The following is a 26,193-nucleotide window of genomic DNA, read 5'->3' as shown; positions in this document are numbered from 1 at the left end:
TTCCAGCCCTGTTGTATCAGTTTTGTGTTAATTCAGAAAGAGTCATAAAATAAAACTTTAAAGTTTAAATAAACCAACCAGTATCCCACTGATCCTCAACCCCCCTATGTAGCCACCAAACCACAACTCCCACCATGCCGCGGGACACGGAGGCGCTTCCGGACGCGCGCTGAAGCCGGGCGATTGGCTGCGGCCGCGTAGTCCCGCCCCCTCCTGGTCGGAGGAGTGGCCACGCGGGCCGGGGTAAGGGTTATGGGCTGCAGCAGCGCGCTGGTGGCCCCCTGGGTAGAAGAGTAGAGCGAGAAGCTCGCGCTCGGGGACATGGCGTTGCTCCGGGGCGCTCTGTGGATTGGCCGCTGCCCGCGCGGCAGGAGCTACGTCAGCCAGGTGCCCGTTAGGGGTGAAGCGTTGCGGGTGCGCGAGGCGGCAGTTGGAGCAGCAGTTCAGGTGAGGAGAGAGAGGTGCGATGGAGCCTTGTTCCTTCTCCCCCGTCCTGGGCTTTCGTCGCCTCTCGTTCCTCCGTTGGGATTTTATTTCTTTTGAAATTTACTGGTAGTCGTTTAGCGTGTGCTGCTGTCAAGCCGAATAACGAATGCCATTCCCAGAAACTGACTAGAGAAAAAACATTTGTTAGTACCCTGAGGTTCATTAATATACGGATGAGATCAACCAAGTTATGAGGTCGTTACGTTCCTGGGTGTCTCTGATAACTCTGGTGTTTTGTCTGCACCAAGTATACCCTGGGTTGGAAGTTGGCATAATTACTATTTTCATGTGCAAAATTAACACGTTTGTAGACATTATCCCCCCTTCATCCCCAGAGCTTCTTTCAGGTCTGCCAGTTGGTGCAGATTGTGGGCAGGGGAGGGGCTGTTCTAGAATTAATCTCTTCAGGCATCCAGGCCAAAGTATCAGCCTGCCTGTCTTGACATTACTGCCTGGATGTTTCACTGCCATCTGAAGCTAAACATGACCAAGACTGAGCTTCTTATCTTTCCACCTTAAGTCGAGGAGTGTGGTAGCCGTGTTAGTCCACTCTTAAGGTTATCAATAGAAATCAAACAAAATAAAACATGGAAAAGAAAATAAGATGATACCTTTTTTATTGGACATAACTTAATACATTTCTTGATTAGCTTTCGAAGGTTGTCCTTCTTCGTCAGATCGGAAATAAGCAACTGTGCTAGCTGACAGTGTATATAAGTGAAAACATTCAAGCATTACTATGACAGTCTGACAGGGTGGGAGGATGGGGGTGTATGTATGTATGTCTCTGTTGATCACCCTCCCCTCACCTACCCACACCCATCCTGTTAGAATATCAATGATATGCTTTGATGTCCCCATGCATACCTCCGACCCACCCCCATCCTCCCACCCTGTCAGACTGTCATAGTAATGCTTGAATGTTTTCACTTATATACACTGTCAGCTAGTACATTTGCTTATTTCCGATCTGACGAAGAAGGGCAACCTTCGAAAGCTAATCAAGAAATGTATTAAGTTATGTCCAATAAAAAAGGTATCATCTTATTTTCTTTTCCATGTTTTATTTTGTTTGATTTCTATTGATATCTTTCCACCTAAACCGACCTCTCCTCTTCCCCCTTTCTTTATTTCTGTGGATAATACGCTCATCCTTCCCATCTCATCAGCGCGTAACCATGGGGTCATCTTCGACTCCTCACTCTCCTTCGCTTCACATATTCAACAGACTGCTAAAATCTGGCGTTTCTTCCTCTATAACATCACCAAAATTCACCCTTTCCTTTCTCAGTATGCAACCACACTCTTATCACCTCTCTCTCAAACTATTGCAACTTGCTTCTCACAGGTCTCCCACTCAGCCATCTGTCTCCTCTTCAATCTGTTCAAAATTCTGCTGCATGACTAATATTCCGCCAGGGTCGTTAGGCTCATATTAGCCCTCTCCTCAAGTCACTTCACTGGCTTCCTATCCATTTCCGCATACAGTTCAAACTCCTCTTGTTGACCTATAAGTGCATTCACTCTTCAGCTCCTCAGAACCTCTCCACTTTCATCTCTCCCTACATTCCTCCCCGGGAACTCCGTTCACTGGGTTAATCTCTCTTATCTGCACCCTTCTCCTCCACTGCTAACTCCGTTCCTTTTATCTTGCTGCACCATATGCCTGGAGTAGACTTCCTGAACCGGTACGTCAAGCTCCATCTCTGGCCATCTTCAAATCTAGGCTAAAAACCCACCTCTTCGATGCTGCTTTTAACTCCTAAACCTAAACCTTCAACTGTCCCCTAACCCTGATATGTCCTGTCTGTCCTAACCCTTATCCCTTACTTGTCCTGTCTGTCTGTCGTAATTAGATTGTAAGCTCTGTCTCTCCATGTTCAAGTGTGAAGCGCTGCGTACATCCGGTAGCGCTATACAAATGATAAGTAGTAGTGTAAGTAGTAGTACTGTATTTTTGGCTCTGTCCTCATGAGCGGAGCCTATCTGTCAAAAGCAAGGCATAGGCGTATTGCTGTACTTCTATCAGGGATGCACTTTTCAGCGTGTATTTTCTTAAAGCACACTAAAGTTAATATGTTTTAATGCAGGATTTTATGCGCAGTAACCTCAGAATTTATGCGGCACTTTTTAAGGGCTTTCCCACTTTTGGGTGGCTTATTTTTGGGTACTTGCTTCTTTTTTGGGCCTGTTCCAATTGTCGGTGTTCGGTTTATTGTAGAAGGTAGAGGGATAACACTGCAAGTATATGACATTGCAGATTTTTATTTCCATGGAGTTCTAAGTAATGTCAGGAGAGTATATAATAAGTACTGTACAGACTAAGAGGAGGTATTACAGAATAGAGCTGATTACAGCAATAATACTATACAGAACAAGAAGAGGTGTTAGAGAGTACAGATTAGTAATAAGTACTGCGTAGAATAAGATGAGGTGTTACAGAATAGAAGTGACTAATAAAAAAAATATTCTACGGTGTTTACTGTACCAGCATTGTGCCAACCAGTTGCATGCTGGTGGTTGGGAGGTGGGGTTTGTGCTCAGCGGCATACTTCTACGGTCTGTGCCCTGAAAATGGCAGATAAAAATCAGTCGGGTATATACATAAAGCAGCACATGAGTTTATCTTGTTGGGCAGACTGGATGGACCGTACAGGTCTTTCTCTGCTGTGATCTACTATGTTACTATGCTGCAACGTTTTAATGAAAACATGTATTGGGACTTGATGATAACGATGTCTTGGACATTTTGATTGACATAGATTCAGATTGGCCTCAGCTGAGAATGTGCAATGAATGTACTTGAGATATGTGGTGTTCATACATATCAACATGTTTAACATTTGAGAGTGTTCTTTAGCGTATGATAAGAACATAAGAATAGCCATACTGCGTCAGATCAATGGTTCATCTACCCCAGTATCCTGCTTTCAACAGTGGCCAATCCAGGTCACAAGTACCTGGCAGAAACCTAAATAGTAGCAACATTCCATGCTACCAATCCCAGAGCAAGCAGTGGCTTCCCCCATGTCCATCTCAATGACAGACTGGACTTGTCCAAATCTTTTTTTAAACCCAGATACGCTGGCTGTTGTTGCCACATCCTCTGGCTGCGAGTTCCAGAGCTTAACTACTCTTTGAGTGAAAAGATATGTTCTCTTATTTGTTTTAGAAGTATTTCCATGTAATTTCATTGAGTGTTCCCTGGTCTTTGTACTTTTTTAAAGAGTGAAAAATCGATTCATTTTTACCCGTTCTACACCACTCAGGATTTTGTAGACCTCAGTCATATTCCCCCCCCCCCCCCCCCCCAGCTGTCTCAAGATGAAGAGGCCTAACCTCTTTAGCCTTTCCTCATATGGGAGGAGTTCCTTTACATTTGCTACCCTCCAATCTTCAGATACTATGGATGATTTTAACAGGCTACAGATCACTAACAGCAGATCAGGAATTTCATGTTTGAGCTCTTTCTGTACCCTGGGATGTATACCTCAGGTCCAGGTGTTTTATAACTGTTTGGGCCCTGTTTACTAAGGTGCGCTAGCATTTTTAGAGTGCGCATAAAATTAGTGCGTGCTAACTGTGTAGGCGCCCATAAGGATTTTTGTGGTTCCGAGGGATTGGAGAACGGCGGAGGTAGTCCCTCTTCACAAAAGTGGTGATAGGGAAGAAGCTGGAAACTACAGGCCGGTAAGCCTCACTTCGGTTATTGGAAAAGTATTGGAAGCGATGCTGAAGGAAAGAATAGTGAATTTCCTGGAAGCCAATAAGTTGCAAGATCCGAGACAACATGGTTTTACCACAGGGAAATCGTGCCAAACTAATCTCATTGAATTCTTTGGGTGACAGGAGAATTGAATCAGGGACGAGCTATGGACGTAATCTACTTAGATTTCAGTAAAGCTTTTGACACGGTTCCCCACAGGAGGCTCTTAAATAAACTGGATGGGCTGAAGATAGGACCCGAAGTGGTGAACTGGATTAGGCACTGGTTGACGGACAGACGCCAGAGGATGGTGGTGAATGGAATTCGCTCGGAGGAGGGAAAGGTGAGTAGTGGAGTGCCTCAAGGATCGGTGCTGGGGCTGATTCTGTTCATTATATTTGTGAGTGACATTGCCGAAGGGTTAGAAGGTAAAGTTTGCCTATTTGCGGATGATACTAAGATCTGTAACAGAGTGGACACCCCGGAGGGAGTGGAAAACATGAAAAAGGACCTACGGAAGCTAGAAGAATGGTCTAAGGTTTGGCAATTAAAATTCAATGCGAAGAAATGCAAAGTGATGCACTTAGGGAATAGAAATCCACCGGAGACGTATATGTTAGGCGGGGAGAGTCTGATAAGTACGGACGGGGAGAGGGATCTTGGGGTGATAGTATCTGAGGATTTGAAGACGATGAAACAGTGTGACAAGGCGGTGGCCGTAGCTAGAAGGTTGTTAGGCTGTATAGAGAGAGGTGTGACCAGCAGAAGAAAGGGGGTGTTGATGCCCCTGTATAAATCGTTGGTGAGGCCCCACCTGGAGTGTTGTGTTCAGTTTTGGAGGCCGTATCTTGCTAAGAATGTAAAAAGAATTGAAGCGGTGCAAAGAAAAGCTACGAGAATGGTACGGGATTTGCGTTACAAGACGCATGAGGAGAGACTTGCTGACCTGAACATGTATACTCTGGAGGAAAGGACAAACGGGTGATATGATACAGACGTTCAAATATTTGAAAGGTATTAATCCGCAAATGAACCTTTTCCGGAGATGCGAAGGCGGTAGAACGAGAGGACATGAAATGAGATTGAAGGGGGGCAGACTCATGAAAAATGTCAGGAAGTATTTTTTCACGGAGAGAGTAGTGGATGCTTGGACTGCCCTCCCACGGGAGGTGGTGGAAATGAAATAGGTAACGGAATTCAAACATGCGTGGGATAAACATAAAGGAATCCTGTTCAGAAGGAATGGATCCTAAGGAGCTTAGCCGAGATTGGGTGGCAGAGCCGGTGGCAGGAGGCGGGGATGGTGCTGGGCAGACTTATACGGTCTGTGCCAGAACCGGTGGTGGGAGGCGGGGCTGGTGGTTGGGAGGCAGGGATAGTGCTGGGCAGACTTATATGGACTGTGCCCTGAAAAGGACAGGTACAAATCAAGGTAAGATATACACAAAAAGTAGCACGTATGAGTTTAGCTTGTTGGGCCGACTGGATGGACCGTGCAGGTCTTTTTCTGCCGTCATCTACTATGTTACACAGTTAACGCACGCTAAAAGCACTAATGCGCCTCTAGTGCGGCTTTGTAAACGGGGCCCTTTAACTTGTTGATTTGGCTCAGTATCCACCTTATAATTGAAAGAGAAAAACGCCTAGATTTCGACCCAAATCGGGAGATAGACGTTTATCTCACAAAAACGAATAAATCGGTATAATGGAAAGCCGATTTTGGACGTTTTCAACTGCACTCCATCGCGGAAGCGTACAAAGTTGACGGGGGCGTGTCGGAGGCGTGGCGAAGGTGGAACTGGGGCGTGGTTATCGGCCGAGGAGAGATGGGCGCCTTTCGCCGATAATGGAAAAAAAGTATGCGTTTGTAGCTAGAATTTAGGGCACTTTTCCTGGACCCTGTTTTTTCACGAATAAGACCCCAAAAAGTGCCCTAAATGACCAGATTACCACCAGAGGGAATCGGGGATGACCTCCCCTGACTCTCCCAGTGGTCACTAACCCCCTCCCACCACAAAACATGATGTTTCACAACTTTTTATTTTCACCCTCAAATGTCATACCCACCTCCCTGGCAGCAGTATGCAGGTCCCTGGAGCAGTTGTTAGGGGGTGCAGTGGACTTCAGGCAGGTGGACCCAGGCCCATCCCCCCCTACCTGTTACAATTGTGCTGCTTAATGCTTAGTCGTCCAACCCCCCCAAACCCACTGTACCCACATGTAGGTGCCCCCCTTCACCCCTTAGGGCTATAGTAATGGTGTAGACTTGTGGGCAGTGGGTTTTGAGGGGGATTTGGGGGGCTCAACACACAAGGGAAGGGTGCTATGCACCTGGGAGCTCTTTTACCTTTTTTTTTGTTTTTGTAAAAGTGCCCCCTAGGGTGCCCGGTTGGTGTCCTGGCATGTGAGGGGGACCAGTGCACTACGAATCCTGGCCCCTCCCACGAACAAATGCCTTGGATTTATTCGTTTTTGAGCCGGTCGCTTTCATTTTCCATTATCACTGAAAAACAAAAACGCCCAGCTCACAAATTGTCGAATAAAACATGGACGTCTATTTTTTTCGAAAATACAGTTCGGTCCGCCCCTTCACGGACCCGTTCTCAGAGATAAACGCCCATGGAGATAGACGTTTTCGTTCAGTTATGCCCCTCTATGTCTTCCAGATTCACTGAGATTTCTTTCATTTCCTCCAGAAAACTATTTCTGGTACAGGTAGATCATCCATGAAGACCAAAGCAAATAATTCATTCTCTCTCTCTGCTATGGCCTTGTCCTCCCTGATTCCCCTTTTGCTTCTTCATGATCTTACTGTCCCTCAGATTCCCTCGCTGGCTTTCTGCTTCTGATGTACCTGGAAAAGATGTTGCTGTGTTCTTGTCTCTGCGGCAAGTTTTTCTTCATATACTATTTTACTACTACTACAACTTATCATTTTTAAAGCGCTACTAGACGTACGCAGCGCTGTACACTTGAACATGGAGACAGTCCCTGCTTGATAGAGCTTACAATCTAATTAGGACAGACAAATAGGACAAACAAGAAATAAGGGAATATTAAAGTGAGGATGATAAATTAAGGGTTATGAACAAGTGAATAAGGGCATTATAATATTCTTCATTATCAGTGCTTCTTATTTTCTTCATTTGAATCCTTTTTCCATTCTTTCAAGGATGTTCTTTTGGCTCTAATAGCCTCTTTCACTTCACATCATGTAAAAAATTGGGCTTATTTTATGAACTGATATTGCTTGTTTGGGGATTGTTTAAGGAAAACCTTTCTTGTTTTTCCAACACTACCTGGCATCACTGATTTTTGGTGCTTTAATAAGGATGTCTGGTGATATTGAGTCTTCTCTGGTGCTTAATTCTTAAACTTCTCAATTTCCATTCCAGTTTGAGGATGGTGTTGGGATGTGTCCCAATTAAGTCTAGAAAACAAGTACAAGGAGTGGAGATGATCTGTGTGGGGGAAAAAGCATACTGAATATTAATGCTGCTAATTGTGAAGGAGGTGTGGATTTTTCAGGTTTTACCTGATTGAGATACCTTCAGGCAGGGTTGCACATAAGTCTCAGATACCAGCTGTACTGTGTAAAAGATTTAAAGAAAAATTTCATAGTGTACACTGGTTCATTTCTTGATGCCTAGTTATGCAAAGAAATTTTTGATTCCATGTTTTTTAAAAATTTTATTTCAAGCTAAAAACATAGAATGACCACAGATAAAGACCATATGGTCTTCCAGGTCTGCCCATCCACACCAGCTTCTGAGCTCTACTATCTCTTTGTCTTCCTCAGAGATCTATAGAACAGAAAAAATAACAGCATCGGATAGGTGCTCCTAATTTTGTTGTCTACTCTTTCTCTCTTCAATATTATTATTTGAGGCCCTGTCTACTAAACCGCGCTGTAGGCATGCAAACCTTTTAGCGTGCGCTAAAAATTAGCACGCCCTAACGCTAGAGACACCCATAGGAATATAATGGGTGTCTGTCATTAGTGAGCGCTAAAAAGTTAGCACGCTTACAGAGCGGCTTAGTAAACAAAGCCTTAGGAGTCTGTTGTGGCCTGTCATTTAACTTCTTATTTGGACAAACACAGTTGCTTAAGTTCATTACAATTTGGACCTTTCCATAGTAACATAGTAAATGACAGCAGAAAAAGACCTGCATGGTCCATCCAGTCTGCCCAACAAGACAAACTCATATGTGCTACTTTTTGTGTATACCCTACTTTGATTTGTACCTGTCCTCTTCAGGGCACAGACCGTATAAGTCTGTCCAGCACTATCCCCGCCTCCCAACCACCAGCCCCGCCTCCCACCACCGGCTCTGGCACAGACCGTATAAGTCTGCCCAGCACTATCCTCGCCTCCCACCACCGGCTGGCTCTGCCACCCAATCTCGGCTAAGCTCCTTAGGATCCATTCCTTCTGAATAGGATTCCTTTATGTTTATCCCACGCATGTTTGAATTCTGTTACCGTTTTCATTTCCAGAATTAGCTTTACTTTCTCTTCTTTCAGATGCTAGGTCTTTTCTGGCCAGAGGTACAGCACTCATCCTACTCCAATTTGTTCTCACAGCTGCATTCAGTACAGTGAATTATGATATCCTTATTTTTAAGCTGAATATGTATTAGGATTTATTTACCGCCTTTTTGAAGGCGGTGTACAGTAAGAATAAATCAAACATGAGCAATTGGCAATTACAGCAGTACAAATATTCAAATAACAATACAAAGTATGGCATAGTATACTACTTATAATGTCAACACAATACGTAATAGAACATTTTAATTGATAGTGAAGGGTAAAGCAAAGATGGAACATATAGATAGGAAGAGTTAGAAAGAAAGGTGACTTATTTAAGAAAGTTGCACATGAGGTCAGAGAGATGGTTAAATATTATCTCAGCTAGAATAGCCCAAGCCACTCCTTGTGTGTGTGTGTGTGTGAGACTAACAAGTTAGTTATATCTGTATTTCTGATAAAGTTTTACAATAGTTTAAAAAATTTTAAGGCATTCCTTAGCGTATGCAGCAGATGAATCCAAGAAGTGGTGGGTTGTGTCCATATATCAGCAGGTGAAGATAGAGATTACAAAGCTGAAGGCAGTGATACCAGACAGCCAGCAACTCCTTCACCTCAGTACATCTCTATCTCCAGCAGGTGGTGAACGGCGCTTCAGCAGCTCCTGGATTTGTCTGTTGGGGATACTCCTGGGTCCTGTGGGCCAGTTGAGTTTAGGGGTGTCTGGCTGGTGGTGCTGACTTTGGGGGCATACTCAGTCTTCTGGGTCCCTTCTTCACCCTTTCCCCCCTTGCCTCCCAGTCTTTAGAGCTCTAGCCTTCCTCACCAGTTAAAAAACAAAAACCAGGAGAGCTTCTTTGCCTTCTTTCGGTGTTTAAAAAAAAAACAAAAACCCAGAAGAAACGGAAGATTTCTGACAGGACTGGGCAGTACAGGGTTTCCCTGTCTTAGTGCTGTGCTTTGTCTGTGTGACTGTGGGGCTCTGCGTCTGTGGGACTCTGCTTCTCTTTCGGAGACACCTGCTGTTCGGTGAGTCCCAGCCTTTCTCTTTTCGGCGCGGGGGTCCGTGCTTTAATGTGGACGACGCTGGCATTTGAAAACTATTCTCGCTGCGATAGCAGATGCTCTGCAGCAGGACTCTGATTGGTGGCAAGTTTGAACGCTGGGGAGGGAAGTGCTGAAGTTCCCCTTCCCTGAGCAGCCTTTTCCTACGCTAAAATGGCGGGAACGCGCACCTTTTTGGTGGCACAGCCCTCTCTTTTCTCCTATCAGCTCGGATCCTTTCCCGCCCTGCGGCCTTGATGTGGGCAGGGGGGAGGGGCGGCTTCTCCTAAAGGACCTTGTGTTCCATTAGAGACTGCTGGTCCAGGGAATTCCCCTTTATTTTATCCAGCCTTTGGTTTCGTTTACCAAAATCACTGTTGAGTCAGAAACTGTTTGCATGTAGCTGGGGCAGTGGCACACATTCTTCTTAAACTGCCCCCACTATGCAAGGGGATCCAAGGGAAGAACAGAATTACTTTAAGCTGTTTCTGTATCCAGAAGGAATCTGATGGTCCTGCGATGTGCCTTGTTTATTTTTTTCAGGATGCATGTCAGCCACTGGAGGCTTCTTTGGGGCAGGGGATTTCTGATTTCACGCCCCACCCCCGAGCTCATTCTGCTGCTCTGTATGCCTATATGTTGCAGAAGTCTGGTAGGGGAGCTAACCAGTGTTGCCAGGTGGGCGGTTTTACCGCCCAATTGGGCGGTTTTCCGCGACCCGCCGCGGGAAATTTTTGCCCGCGGCGGGTTGCGGTTTTTTGGGCTGGTTTTTGTGCTTCGGGCGGTTTTTTTAGGTGGCTTTTTCGGCCGCGGTGGGCGGGGTTAGTGACGTTTTTGGGCGGGGTTAGTGACGTGGGAGGCGGGGTTAGTGACGTGGGAGGCGGGGTTAGTGACGGGGAAGGCGGGGCCGATGACGGCGGGGGCGGGGTTGATGACGGCGGGGGCGGGGTTGATGACGGCGGGGCGGGGGTGATGACGCGGGGGCGGGGGTGTCAGGGGCGGGGTTTGAGTTTGGGCGGGTTTTGGGCTGGATTTTGGGCTCCTTTAGGCTGGAAAAATATTTTCCACCTGGCAACCCTGGAGCTAACAGTTCATTTTTAGTTCAGCCTTTGGAGTTTTCTGGCTTGTTCCCTGCCTGTCTCGTCTTATAGACCCTGTCCCGAAGAGGGGATGTTTTCTCTCCAGCTCAGCAGTAGGGTCCATTTCTCCCCTGTCTTCTGCTATTCGGAGGGAGTATTTTTAGGGCAGTCCCTTTCTGCACAAAGGCAGTAAGAATCACCTGAGCTGGAAAGCCATGTTTGCCTAAGTGGGTACATTGATAGCAATAGGCCTGACTGTCTGTGGTGAGTTTAGATTTTCTTATCGTTCCTGCGTTGGCTAAAGGCTGTTCCTGGTGTGGGAAACAGTGAACAGCATCAGAGCAGGGCTCCTTGTGTGTTGGGCCTGTGAAAGAGCTATTTAGTATTTTTATTTACAGACTTTTCTGTCCCCTCAGTTTTTCTCTGAGGGCAGTTGCTTGAACAGCTTGGAAGTTTCCCTCCTTCCTTTTTGAAACTCTTTTTATACTGGCAGTACAGGCATTGTCTATGAGCACACCACCACCCTGAGTGTGCCTGATCTCTGATCTTGGAAGCTCAGCAGGGTTGGGCCCTGGGCTGGTTTCTACTTGGCTGGGACACTGCCTGGGGATACCAGGTGCAGTAGGTTTTCTTGTTTTTTCTGCACCTTTTGCTCCTTTACAGGTGGGAGTTTCTAGGCTTAGTGCCTTTGGCTCCAGTTTCTGTGGGAAATGTTACACATATTGTTGTTTTCTGGGGCTAGTGCTCTGGTCTCCATGGTAACCATGCAACCTCAGTGCTGTTGTCATGGGTTTTTTTTTCTCCAGATGCAGTAGCTTCAGCAATATAGTTAAGTTTTTCTGGAAGATGGTTGACTTTCAGCCTGAAGGTCACAGGTTTAAGGCTGGTTTGTGCATCATATTAGAAACTGTGGCCCTCAGCTCCTTTTCTGTGGGGCATACTTTACTTACCTTTCTCATATTGCTTGCCTTGACAAGCAGTTCTTTCCATAGCAGGGACAGTTTACACTAGGCTACAGTGCCAGAGGTTAGCAGTGGTGGTTTCCCACAGCAGCTCTGCTCTTCTAGTTTTGCTGTTGGACACTGATCAAAGTATTGCATTCCAGCTTCCACTGTATCTGTGGCACTTCTAGCTAGCTGTCTGTTGCAGTGTCTCTTAGGCTTTATTGCACTTTTTCTTTATATTGGACAGCTAGCTATATTCAGACCTACTTCAATTTAGCTTGCACATCTCCCATAGGAAGCATTTCTTTTCTTTCCTCTTCTTTCCCCATCATCTGCGGTTTCTCTATTTGGCCATTCTGACCCCTCATGTTCAGTTCCAGGCTTTGCCTGTCAGCATGGCTATGGCTCTGTTCACCTTTTCCTAGGTGTGGGAGTTTTGTGGCATTCTCCGCAAGGACAGCATCAGAGTGCACCTCGCTCTAGACAAGGTCTGAGAGTTTATCTTCCCGGGTCTTCTAGGAGTCCTTGAGCTGGGTGGTCACCCTTCAAATGAGCCACATCATCCCATTCCAGACAGCTCTGGTACGATTTATTTTCTTGACCGAGGACTGGAGGATCTAGGTTTAGACTTGGGTGTGCAGTCTGCTCAGGTAGCTGAGTCCTCGGGCTTGGCTATGCATTCATATCTTGGGCTCTTTGGCGGACACTTTGGAGATAGTGCTGTGGGCGGTGCTTATAGATGACATCTACAGCTCTTGCTTCTCGACGGTTAGTCTCCTGTGTTCCAGGAGTGTCAGCAGTGTCTTCCGTGGCTGTTCTCGGTACACCTGCGCATGAACTGGTGGCTTCGCAATTCCTCCCTGTGGAAGGGATGCCTTGGCGCCTCCACAGTGAATGGTGGTGGTCACGGATGCAAATCTCTCGGACTGGAGCACCCTTTGCTTCCTTCTTCCGTCTCCGGGGTGGTGGATGGCACAGGAGACAGTGTAACCGATCTCCCGCCTGGATCTGCTTTTGGTGCTGTTCGTCTTCTAGCCTTTCAGGACATATTGCAGGCCAGGCAGTGCTTGTGCCGTCTCCCCTGCCTGGACCTGCTTTTGTGCCGTCGGAGAAGATGAGGCAGTGGCTGCTTCCTTGACAGAGTGGGTCTCTGAGTCAGACCGTGGCCATTAGGGCATGTCGCCCCCATGGAGTGGGCAGAGGACCTCGTGTTCCGTTTCTAAGTGGCCCACATAGCGGGCTTTTCCTATGGTGAGTTCTTTTTTTCTGCCGTCTTCTGGTCTCTGCAGAATGGTTTTTCCGCACCAGTGCTTCTCCAGCATGGCCTCAGGTAGAGAGCTCCATAGGTAGATCTGAAAGCGTCCCAGATGGATGCTCAGGTGCCTTCTTCCTTCTGTCATTGAAGAGAAGGTGATTCGGCAGGGCTGGTTGTTCTATTGCTTCCTTAGCCGGAGGACGTTTTTCGATAGTGTTTCCTCCGTGGCCTCTCTGCGGCCGAGTTCTTTTCGGATCGCTCTCCACTGCGGTCGAGTTATTCTGGTAGCTTCGGATTAACCACGGCGCCCTTGGTGGTGCCTTTGTTTTGGATCCGCTTGACTCCGGGCTCTTTCTTCTGGGTCCGCTCCTGAGTATATGATCCCTCTTGCTTTGTTTTACGGCCTGTTTTTTTGAGAGGCCGACTCTGAGGAACAGAGTTCTTTGGATGCGATGCTTACTGTTCTGTTGCGATCTTGTATGTGGTCCACGTTCCACTGCAACCTCATATTCTCGAGTGTTAAGGATTTTTTGGGACTGGTTGCGGCCCACGCTTGGTCTTCTTTATGGGCGTCTGTTTTTCAGCGATTGAGTTCTTTCTGCAGGATGCAGAAGGGCCTGGTCTGGCCTTGCACTCGGAGGTGGTGCATTTATTTCAGAGTGCTTTACTCCTCCGCTGCTGCGACCTTTTTCTTCTTGAAATCTCGTTCGTTTTCTCTGAGTCTAGCTTGGGGCTCCTTGTCTACCGAGCATTGCTTCAGACTCCTTTTTGTTCCTTTGCAGAATGCTTCGCTTAGGAACTTACAAGCAGTGTTCTTGGTCGCCAGTTCTTGGGCATGCAGAGGGTCTGAATTTTTAGCACAGCCATGCCGAACTTTTTTTTTTTTCTGCAATTTGCTGAGTCTGGAGTGACCTTGCTTTCAGTTCCTTCTTTCTTTTCCGGCTGTGGTTTGGCTTTTCTTGTTCAGCCTCTCTTTTTTTCCCTCCTTTTGGGAGGGGGATTTTCACCTGGAGTACATGGCACTTCTGGATGTTCAGAGGTCTCTTCGGTATTTCCAGATTTTGCATATTTTTCAGCGTTCAGATCTTCTCTTTGCCTTTGTCGCTGGTTCTTGTTGTGGGACAGCAGCCTCTGATCTGATTTTGTTTCTCGTAAGATTGCAGATATTTTGTGACTTTTTTGAAAAGGTTGTGTCCCGCTGGTGGCATTCCAGTCTCGTTTCACAAGTTTGCTATCTACTTCTGGGTGGAACGGGTGTGCTTTCACTATTCAGATGCTGCCTTTGCAGCAGCGGTTCTGTCTCGGGGAGTGGTGACTTCCCACCCAACATAGGGATTGCTTTGGTACATCCCACCAGTTCTTGGATTCATCTGCTGCATACACAAAGGAAGGTCAAATTATGCCTTACCTGCTGATAATTTTCATTCCTTTAGTAGCAGCAGATGAATCCAGGATCCCGCCCTTTGTCAGCCGTGCTTATTTTGCTATCTGTTCTTGTCCTGGTCTTTAGTTTAGTTTAAAAAAAAAAAAAGAAGAGGAACGAGAACAGAAACCATTGAAGAGGACTCCATCACAGTTGTGGTTTCTCTTAAGTCAGACTGACAAGTTTTTGTATGGTTGGTGAGGAAGGCTTCCTGGTTTCTTGTCTGATTCTGCTTGGTGATGAGACATGTACTGAGTTGGAGAAAGAGCTGGCCGTCTGGTATCACTGCCATCAGCTTTGTAATCTCTATCTCTACCTGCTGGTAGATGGACACAACCCACCAAGGCGAAGAGATTAAATGAATTCTTTGCTTCGGTCTTCACCAAGGAAAATTTGGGAGTGATACCGGTGCCGGAAATGGTATTCAAAAGCTGACGAGTCGGAGAAACTTAATGAATTCTCTGTAAACCTGGAGGATGTAATGGGGCAGTTCTACAAACTGAAGAGTAGCAAATCTCCTGGACCGGATGGTATTCATCCCAGAGTACAGATAGAACTGAAAAATGAGCTTGCAGAGCTATTGTTAGAAATATGTAATTTATCCTTAAAATCAAGTGTTGTACCAGAAGACTGGAGGGTGGCCAATGTAACGCCGATTTAAAAAAAAAAGGTTCCAGAGGAGATCCGGGAAATTTATAGACCAGTGAGTCTGATGTCGGTGCCGAGCAAAATGGTAGAGACTATTATTAAGAACAAAATTACAGAGCATATTCAAAAGCATGGATTAATGAGACAGTCAACATGGATTTAGTGAAGGGAAATCTTGGCTCACTAATCTACATTTCTTTGAAGGGGTGAACAAACGTGCATAAAGGGGAGCCGGTTGATATAGTGTATCTGGATTTTCAGAAGGCGTTTGACAAAGTACCTCATGAAAGACTCCAGAGGAAGTTGGAGAGTCATGGGATAGGAGGTAGTGTTCTATTGTGGATTAAAAACTGGTTAAAAGATAGAAAACAGAGAGTAGGGTTAAATGGTCATTATTCTCAATGGAGAAGGGTAGATAGTGGGGTTCCCCAGGGGTCTGTGCTGGGACCGCTGCTTTTTAACATATTTATAAATGACCTAGAGATGGGAGTAACTAGTGAGGTAATTACATTTGCTGATGACACAAAGTTATTCAAAGTTGTTAAATTGTGGGAGGATTGTGAAAAATTACAAGAGGACCTTACGAGACTGGGCGTCTAAATGGCAGATGGCGTTTAATGTGCGCAAGTGCAAAGTGATGCATGTGGAAAGAGGAACCCAAATTATAGCTACGTCATGTAAGGTTCCACGTTAGCAGTCACCGACCAAGAAAGGGATCTAGGTGTCGTCGTCGATGATACGTTGAAACCTTCTGCTCAGTGTTCTGCTGCGGCTAAGAAAGCAAATAGAATGTTAGGTATTATTAGGAAAGGAATGGAAAACAAAAATGAGGATGTTATAATGCCTTTGTATCGCTCCATGGTGCGACCGCACTTCGAATATTGTGTTCAGTTCTGGTCGCTGTATCTCAAAAAAGATATAGTGGAATTAGAAAAAGTGCAGATAAAGGGGATGGAACAACTTCACTATGAGAAAAGGCTAAAGAGGCTAGGGCTCTTCAGCTTGGAGAAAAGGCGGCTGATGGGAGATATGATAGAGGTCTATAAAATAATGAGTGGAGTTGAATGGGTAGATGTGAAGCATCTGTTCACGCTTTCCAAAAATACTAGGACTAGGGGGCATGCGATGAAGCTACAATGTAGTAAATTTAAAACTAATCGGAGAAAATGTTTCTTCACTCAACGTGTAATTAAACTCTAGAATTCGTTGCCAGAGAATGTGGTAAAGCCGGTTAGCTTAGCGGAGTTTTAAAAAGTTTTGGACGGCTTCCTAAAGGAAAAGTCCATAGACCGTTATTAAATGGACGTGGGGAAAATTCACTATTTCTGGGATAAGCAGTATAAAATGTTTTGTATTTTTTGGGATCTTGCCAGGTATTTGTGATCTGGATTGGCCACTGTTGGAAACAGGATGCTGGTGGACCTTTGGTCTTTCCCAGTATGACAATACTTATGTACTTTGTACTTTTAAAAAAAGCTGCCAAAATTTATTCACTTGTACCGGTTCTACACCACTCAGGATTTTATAGACCTTAATCACATTCCCCCCTCAGCCATTTTTTTTTTATTATTGCTTTTCTGACTGTTGCAATAAAATATATATTTAAAAAAAATTATTCCAGAAGCTGGCAGGTTCTGCAGGCCAGCCAACTTTTCTTCCTGAGGATCAGAGTATACCGACTTTCAGTAGTTGTTCTGGGGAAAAATGGAGTGAGGGGCAGAGTTCTCACTGAATTTGAAGGAATCTGGGCATTGTTCTCAGGAGTCTAGGAACTTGGTGGAGCCAGGGATGATTGTGATATGGCGTGGTTCCACTGTTGGGGCCATGAGGGACCTTGCTGTGGTCTGGAGGCTGGTGCTTCTTGGGGATATTAAAGCAAGGCTACGCTATCCTGTGTAAACTATTGTAGCTAGGATGCAGTCTGGCCCCAAGATATGGGAAAGAGACAGCTCAAGGGCGAGGAAGGGGCATTGTGGTGGTGCCGTTCTGAGTGATTGGTGGTAAAAGGGGGGCATTTGTTGCCAAGATTGGATTGCTGAGAAGAGGCATCAGAGGTTCTCTGATCTGTGTGCTTGGATTTTTTAAGTCCCTTACCTGATACTTGGTCCCTGGACTCTGCACCATGAGTTGCCAGGGAATGAGTCATGGTACTGTTGACTGAAGAGGCTTTATGGTTCTTTAGTTGTGCCAGCTTTTCTTCTTTTCCTTTTGTTGATCATAGTTTTTTTTTTTTTTTTTTTTGGGGGGGGGGAGCTACTGAGGTAAAATTACAGAGAAGAGAGAGTTGTGATCATTCAGGAGAGGTAGAGAAAAAAAAGCTAAGTGGACAGACACTGTTGGAGCTGCAACAGGCATGGGAAATTCTGTTCATTCCTGCTAAGTCAAAGGCTTATTTAGCTTGGATAGAGCACTGGCACGCAGGCTCAGTGGAGTGACTTCAGTATCATATATTTCTGTATGATCCCTACTGGTCTCTGGAGAAAGGGAAACATCCCATTGTTGTGAAAATTTTATCGGTTGGGATTGGAGTGTTCCATGTGAATGACTGAATGAATGATTATACTGTATATGATTTACTTTAATAATTATTCTGAGGGAATTCTGCACAAAATTCTTGAAAATCCTGCACACACTTTTAAAATTATGCAAAGTTTATTTGTAGTGTTTTGCATAGAATTCCCCCATCATAAGGCCTGAAATCCCTTCCTGCCTTTTTGTCAGATTCCAGCCTCCTCAGTTCCCCCTCTCATGCCAACTGCAGTTCTTTCTCCCTCTAAATCCCAGCATGACCCATAGTTCTGTCTGCCCCTAAACTCTTCTACCAGCTCTGTTTACCTTCCCTAAAGCAGAAACAAAACTAGGAGCCTTCTCCATTGCCGCCCCAACCTTGTGGAATGCTTTACCTGGATATCTGAGATCATGTGAAGAACAGTTCAAATGGTTGCTGAAAATGCATCTGTTTACAAAAGCCTTTCTGGTCACATGAGAACTTGACTCTCCTTTTTTTTTTTTTTTTCTGTTCTTTCCTTGTTTGTTTATAGTTACAGACATTCTGTGGAGCATGTTTCATCCTCGTATGCTTAGCGACTGCTACCTGTCTAAAACTATATATGTGACGACTGGTTAAGACCTTATATATGATTATTGTTACATGGCGGGATATAAATGTAGTAAATAAATGTGCAACCTTTGATTCTTTATCCTCACCCCCCAAGCTATCATTGTGTCTCCCCCTCCCTCACCTTATCATTCATGACCAGCTTTCTGCTCCCACCCCCACAGCACATTCACCCCTTTGTAGTTTACACTATCCTTAAACCCCCACGTGGCACGTTCACCTCTTTTCTCTGCCCCAAGTTCCCCATGGCACATGACTCACCCCTTTACTCTGCTCCCAGTCCCCGCCATGGCATACGACTCACCCCTTACCTCTACCCCTAATCCCCCACTGCACACTCACCTTTTCTCTGGCCTTATTTTCAGTCATGGCAGTGGCTCTGCTCACTCTCTGTTCCCCTCCCCCGCTGAGCTCCCCTGGCAAGGAGGAAGTGAACCGCCACACAGTGGGTCACTTTCTCCTTCTGTGCCTGCTTAGACCCGAATGTTTATGTGAACCACGGAATCGCGGTTCACATAAACAGTCTGACCTAAGCCAGCACAGAAGGAGGAAGTGACCTGTTGTGCTGCAGTTCACTTCCTCTACTTCTTGCCGTGCGAGCTTAGCATTGTAGGGGAAGAAAGTATGAGCAGAGCCGCTGCTGCCTGTGCGTGCCCTGAATTCTGCACAGCATGCTGCGGGGTGGGGAATTCTGTGATGCACAGAATTCCCCCAGGTGTAAAAAAATATATATATGTTAGCGTGACATTAGGTTAAATTAAATTGTAATGGTAGTTTTATTGGGTGAGTGAAACTGGTTATGGCTGCAATATAATCAGAAGTGGCCAAGTTAAGCTGGTTTGCATTTCTGCTTCAAAGCTAATGCCCTTCGCTGCTTATTGCCTTTCCATTGGCTGTGAGAGCTATTGCTGGAGCTAGCTGGGACCTGCTGCTGGACTTGCTGGAGAAGTAATAGGACAGAGGATGCAGAGTCTGCATGTGCGCTGACCAGTAGAAAAGCAGAACATGGAAGTAGCCAGGGCTATGGAGTCAGAAGCAATTTTGGGTGGGTTGGAGTCGGTAAAAATGTATCCACTGTAACTCCAGCTTCAAAATAAAAACTTACAGCATTGTGGGACATGTATTATTTTATACTTTCTGCACTAGAAATTAAGCTCTCAAGGGCTTGAGTTAGCATATTTTGAAGCGCTGAGGACTGGCATTACTGCTTACAAATTTCAGATCTATGCAGGTTCAACCCCTTTTTATGTCTGTCCCTTGCTCTGTAATATCTTCAGGATTATTCGTCCTCTCCTGTTCCCTGTAGGGCAGGAGGGAGAGAACTAGGAAGCAAAACGGTTCTCTGCTTTGTCTGATTCAGGCTCAACCCTCTTTTCTTCCCTGCATGCTTCCTGAAGGAGAGGGACTGGAACCTCTTGCTGGTATGTATCTTGATGCTGACAAGAAGTGGTGAAACTCTGTTCTAGTTTGGAAACTTAATAATAAGTCTTTGGGCCCCCTTACCAGCCAGTTGGGATTGTGGGATCTGCTTAATGGTTTCAAGTTTGTTTATATTTGGTATACTTCCAAGAGCACTGCATTCATGGTGTTTTACAATAATATTTTCTGCTAATGAAAAGAAATATTAAAAGTTTACACTTCAAATAGAAAAAGATATGTGTGCTTTCGTGCTCAGACCAGTGTAAAGAAGATTCTATAATCTAGGTGCCCACATGCAAGCATTTGCGCTCATAGGTGTGCACATACCCACATAATTGCTAGCAGGGTGCCTAGGTGCTATTCTGCAAATACCCACTTAATTTACAGTGCAGGTATTTGCAAGGAGGATGTACACCGAGGAGTATGAGCAGGACATTACTGGGGCTCGACATAACTGTGGTTCCCACTTAGATGTGTAACTTACAGAATCCTGTAAGTTATGTCTATAAATTTTTAGATATAAAGTTCTACTCCAGGTATGCTGCACTATTTCCCATCCCCCATCTTTCTTTGTCAGCCACATGAAGGAATTTCTGGCTGGTCACAAACTCTGATGGTGCCTCATGTTGCTAGGGCAACTCAGCTACCTAGTATAAGTACATAAGTAATGCCACACTGGGAAAAGACCAAGGGTCCATCGAGCCCAGCATCCTGTCCACGACAGCAGCCAATCCAGGTCAAGGGCACCTGGCAAGCTTCCCAAATGTACAAACATTCTATACATGTTATTCCTGGAATTGTGGATTTTTCCCAAGTCCATTTAGTAGCGGTTTATAGACTTGTCCTTTAGGAAACCGCCTAACCCCTTTTTAAACTCTACCAAGCTAACCGCCTTCACCACATTCTCCGGCAACGAATTCCAGAGTTTAATTACACGTTGGGTGAGGAAAGGTTTTCTCCGATTTGTTTTAAATTTACTACACTAGTTTCATCGCATGCCCCCTAGTCCTAGTATTTTTGGAAATCGTGAACAGATGCTTCACACCCACCTGTTCCACTCCACTCATTATTTTATATCTCTATTATGTCTCCCCTCAGCCGTCTCTTCTCCAAGCTGAAAAGCCCTAGCCTCCTTAGTCTTTCTTCATAGGGAAGTCATCCCATCCCCGCTATCATTTTAGTCGCCCTTCGCTGCACCTTTTCCAATTCCACTATATCTTTCTTGAGATGCGGCGACCAGAATTGAACACAATACTCAAGGTGCGGTCGCACCATGGAGCGATATAATGGCATTATAACATCCTCACACCTGTTTTCCATACCTTTCCTAATAATACCCAACATTCTATTCACTTTCCTAGCCACAGCAGCACACTGAGCAGAAGGTTTCAGTGTATTATCGACGACGACGACACCCAGATCCCTTTCTTGGTCCGTAGCTCCTAACATGGAACCTTGCATGACGTAGCTATAATTTGGGTTCTTTTTTCCCACATGCATCACCTTGCACTTGCTCACATTAAACGTCATCTGCCATTTAGCCTCCCAGTCTCGTAAGGTCCTTCTGTAATTTTTCACAATCCTGTCGCGAGTTAACGACTTTGAATAACTTTGTGTCATCAGCAAATTTAATTACCTCGCTAGTTACTCCCATCTCTAAATCATTTATAAATATATTAAAAAGCAGCAGTCCTAGCACAGACCCCTGAGGAATTTACTGAGAAGAGGTATGGCAAGGACACCAATTGCAAGCCTCCAGCACATATGCAGCACCTATGATTGGTCCAGGGTGTCATTATCATGTTACCCAAGATCCTTCTGTAATACCAAATGTATATTTTTCTTATGTATTTCCACTATACATGATGTATTGTAAGCCACATTGAGCCTGCAAAGAGGTGGGAAAATGTGGGATACAAATGCAATAATTAAATAAATGCTCACCACAGCCTAGAAAACCACGCTGCAGAGAAAGAAACTGAAAAACTAGGCATGCTTGGAAAGAGAGTTTCAGATCCGTCCAGTGGCCTATTTTTTCCAGAATGGGGTGTTCTCCCCCCTTCGTAGAAACTAATTCTCTATATCAAGAATCTTTTTTTCATTCATTCATTTTTTCTTTCTCTCTGTTCTGTGACCTTTGTATGAGGAATAAGCTTTCCTTCCTCCTTTTTCTCTTCTTTATATAATTAGTCTGATTACTTATAATTACCAGAGGTACTGATGTTAGATTTTGTAAGGTTGTTACTACTGATATCTGATGCTGTGCTGGTGAGTAAGAATAAAAAGACTTTTCTCTCTAATTCCTGTTGAATTTTTTGCTTGTAATATTTTGCAAACCAAATTTGCAGCCTAGTACAGTTGTGTGCTTCTGCTGAATTTAGACAGCTCTTTGGTACTGTTCTGGATTACAATGTATTCTAAATGTGTAGGTTCTGTTACAGAATAGTCACCTACCACGTAGCCTGGAAGAGCCGAAATAGAGCCACTTAGTTATAGAATTGCTTCCCATGTGCCTAAAAATCCTAGAGATTAAATCAGTCTGTTTTATGTTATTGGCTGCATCATTCTGACTGAAGGGTGTTTATCTCTTCCAGCCAGCAGAGGGAGGTAGAGAAACCTATCTTTCCCAGTGACCTCACCAGTATAACCTGTTGGTGCTCCTAGGAAAGTTCCAGTATTTCTCTACTTCCAGAAGAAAGTAGGTTGTTCAGGCTGGTTCTCCTGGTCACTGGCCTAACTCGCAGCAGTGTATGCATTCGCCTCACAGCTTGGTCAAGCCTAACAACTGGCTCTCAGGTTTCTGGATTGACGGACCGGCCTGGTTGAGTACAGAGCTTGTCTCTGCTGCCCCCAGTCATCTCCTTCAGGTGAGCACTAAGTGAGGCTTATGGCTGGACCCCATGGGGCCCTGGTATAGGGGGTGGAAGTTCACACATCTGTCTTCTTCCCCCCCCCCCCCCCCCCCCCCCCCGGCTGCCTTTGCACCTTCTTTGGTGCTACTCCTTCAGCTCCATGGAAAAAAAATTGGCTGGATTTCCCCAGTTTAGCTTTTAAGCTGTATAGGGAGTTAAGCTGCTTAAAAAAAGAAGTTGCCTTTGCAGCATTACAGAGACAGCATGTCTAGTGGGGAAGCAAGAGGACAGCAAGACTGCTGGAATGCCGGGTCTTGGACTAGCAGGCCTCAGTGTGCTGGCCACACCATCCGTCTAGCGCTGCAGGAGCCTGCAGCTCAGTTCCCTGACCTATCTAAGGGTTGGAGGGTTTGGCAGGGCCTCCAGAACATTTTCTGCTTCATAAAGCCTTTTCCCCACATGATGCTGGCAGAGTGGGAGTCCAAGGTTCTGAACCAATTGTATTCTTTTGCCTTTGGGGAGGAGGACAGGTACTGGAGGCACCCCAAGTTGGACGCCCTGGTCATAGCTGTCACGAAATAGACCATTGCTCCTATGCAAGGTGGCTAATCTCTCTAGAAGCTTCACAAAAAGAAAGTCGAGTAACAGCTAGAAGCTTGGCTTTTTCACTGGTGCTGCTGGTGTACAGGCTGCTGTTTTGTGACAGATATGTGGCTAGGGCTGACCTTGTGTGTCTTTCCTCCAACACTTTGGCCTCGAGCTTTGGATGGCAGATATGACTGTAACTCCTCAGCCAGTTGCCCTTTTGGGGATAGTTGCTTTTTAGGGAGGATTTGTAGAAGTTGGTTAATGACACGGTAGAAGCATGACCTCTCTGATTTAATGAATTGTGCCAGAAGAGCTCCCACTGTCCCTTTGTGGCTAAGGGCTACTGAAGTTGCAGGGTTATTTCTGATAAGAAAGGCAATGCAGCAACTTCAGCTTCAAGCCCTGAAAGGGCCTTCAAATCAGATTGCTTTCAAGGCCCAAAAAAACATGGAACTGTCTGGTACAGCTGGGGGGCACATATCTGCCCAATGATGTGCTGGACTCCTTTCTGGCTCATGTAGGGGGTAGATTCTCTCTTTCACCACAAGAGGGCCTGCATCACCTTAGGATATTGGAAGTAGTTGAGTATGGCTGCACCCTAGAGCTGACCTGTCTGGTGCCTGACACCTCCATAGCATCTCCTTGTTGCTCAGAGATAAAGGGACAGGCAGTTGTGTTTACAATACAGCATCTCCTGAAGCCGGAAGCAGTGAAATCTGTTCTACACATGGAGTAGAGGCAGGGGCGGTACTGTATTTATTTTGTGGTTCCAAAGAAAGGTGGTTTCTTTTGGCCTAACCTGGACCTGCAAGTAGTAAATGCCTGCCTCATGAACAGGACTTTTGGATGGAAATGCTCCAGTCATTGATTTATTCAGCTCAGTTGGATGAGTTTCTGTCCTCCCTTGATCTGATGGAGGCTTACGTCCATATTCCCATCACGGAAGACCACAAGCACCATCTCCATTTTTTATGTACCGGGTTGCCATTTCCAGTTTTGGTCTGTGCAACTTCCCTACGCACCTTCTCCAAGGTCCTGGTTGTGGAGGTGGCTCACCTGTGACATCAGAGTATCCGGGTCCATCCCTTTCTGGATGATTGGTTGATCCAGGCCAACTCAGCTATGGATTCAGAGATCATGAACTCTCAGGTCATTCTGTTCCTGGAAGTCTAGGCTGTGTGGTGAATCAGGTCAAGTGTCGCCTCTCTCCCTCCTAGGTTCTGAAGTACCTGGAGGTCTGTTTTTGACACGCATAGGAGGCAGCGCTCCTTTAAAAAGAGCGCGTGACCAATCTCCAGCCCAGAAGTGTGTCCTGTGCAAATGTGGGGCTCCCAGAGTCTGAGACTACCTTTTGCTCTTGGAGTCCATGTTGGTGACTCTGGAAGTGGGCATGTGTTCATATATGACCCCTTCAGTAAGTGTTTGATTTTGTCTCGCTGAGCACCAACCTGTCAGGATTTCCACCTAGCTTCTGCTTCTTTCCAGGATGATGTGCACTATGGACTGGTAGAACAGTCTGTCTTCTTCAGGGGGTTCCTCAGGGTCCACCAGATTGGGTGGTGGTCACCACTCGCGAGTCTCCTTAGCTGGAGAACTCACTGTTTGGGATGAGTGGTCTATTAACCCTCTAGAGACCCAAACAGCCAGATTGGCTCTGGTGGAGTTCATTGTCCGGGTGATGGCGGACAATGTCATGGTGATGGCCTATATTAACAGAAAGGACATCAGCATAAGTCAGTGCTACATTTGGACCTACTTCTGTTGCTAGCCTTTTTTTTTTTTTTTTTAATGTGCAGCTATTTTTTTTCCATTTGTATCTTTGCTCTTGAATACAGAGTTGCTTCTCCCCCTCTTTCTGTAATTTCTTGTAGTTTATCAAGCTGTTTTTGCTTGGCATTTAAAGCTACTTGTTTAAAGTACGGTAAAGATCTTTTTTCTCTTACCTTTATTTTCTTAACAAAGGTGTGTTCCTCTTACAATATTATGCCCCCAAAAACCTGATGGATCAGTAACACAAATACTTTTACTAAACAATTTACCAAAAAAAAAAAAAAAAAAAAAGACTTAACATCATTATATCCAGCTCATTAACCAAAGTCCACTATTCAACAACTGATATTAAATTTCTAATCAGGTTTAAAGAAGGAAAAATATGTGGGTGAAGAATGGGTTTTGTTGAGAAGATACTTACCGAAATGCGCAGTTGGTTCCTGACAAAGCAATTAAAATGAAACAGAGAAGCTCCGTAGAGCGTGACCTAATAAGCTAAGTTATTATTCTGCAGTCATTATATCTTATAAGTTTTGGAAAAATTTGAAGATACTGTAAGAATTGGTGTGGAGGAAGGAGGAGGTTTTTAACTATGATGGCAGCAACAGTATGCTATAAAGTTGAGCTACTGTATAACTGAACTCTTTTTGTCCTTTAAACCTGATTATAAATTTATCAGTTGTTGAATAGTGGACTTTGGTTAATAGGTTGTCTGTATTTGAGATCTACAAGTCCTTAACCCTAAATACTTGTTGAGGTGACTTAATGCTATTAACCATAATATCGATTTTTGATTTCCCTGAAGAAGGTGTTTATGAAACGTGGGGTCTTATTGGGTGAAGTATTGTGAAGGCAATAAAAGAGAATATTTTTATGTGCAGAATTTACAAAAAAAAAATTAAGGACATAATTGGTGACATATAGGAATTTATTTATTTATTACATTTGTATCCCAAATTTCCCACCTTTTGCAGGCTCAATGTGGCTTACATATAACCGTTAACGGCGTTAGCTGATTACAGTCTAAACAAATACATGGTATAAATGAATACAAAGTGATATTGTAGTAGAATGAGGTACAGGTAAGGTAGTTACATGTATGGTCGGTGCGTTGGGGGGAGTTAGGGAAAGGGGGAAGAAGTCAGATAATGTCCGTTATGGTCTTTGGTTACATTGTGTCGCATGTGACCAGGTATTTTTATGTTGGGTCGGTGAGGTAAGCTCTTCTGAACAGGACAGTCTTTAGTGCGTTCCAAAATTTTAGGTGGTCGATCGTAGTTTTTACTGCTTTTGGTAATGCATTCCATAGTTGTGCGCTTAGGTAGAAAAA

The 26,193-nt window shown here is 45.0% G+C and overlaps 1 protein-coding gene across 3 annotated transcripts in view; it reads left to right on the top strand.

The window, feature by feature from the left end:
• The first annotated feature begins 244 nt into the window (after positions 1-244).
• The window catches only part of MOCS1 (molybdenum cofactor synthesis 1), a 124,219-nt gene continuing 98,270 nt past the window's right edge, over positions 245-26,193 (top strand). For all 3 annotated transcript variants that reach the window (XR_003941399.1, XM_030195777.1, XM_030195778.1), the window contains exon 1: positions 245-447. Coding sequence is in view for 2 of the 3 variants with exons in the window: in XM_030195777.1 (XP_030051637.1) it covers positions 322-447 (126 nt within the window). In the remaining variant the exon portion in view is untranslated. The remainder of the gene's footprint in view (positions 448-26,193) is intronic.

This window comes from Microcaecilia unicolor, chromosome 3 (genome assembly GCF_901765095.1).
Source record: "Microcaecilia unicolor chromosome 3, aMicUni1.1, whole genome shotgun sequence".
Lineage (NCBI taxonomy): Eukaryota > Metazoa > Chordata > Amphibia > Gymnophiona > Siphonopidae > Microcaecilia > Microcaecilia unicolor.
The sequence above is the reverse complement of the archived record's forward strand: the minus strand, read 5'-3'. Positions and strand labels throughout refer to the sequence as shown.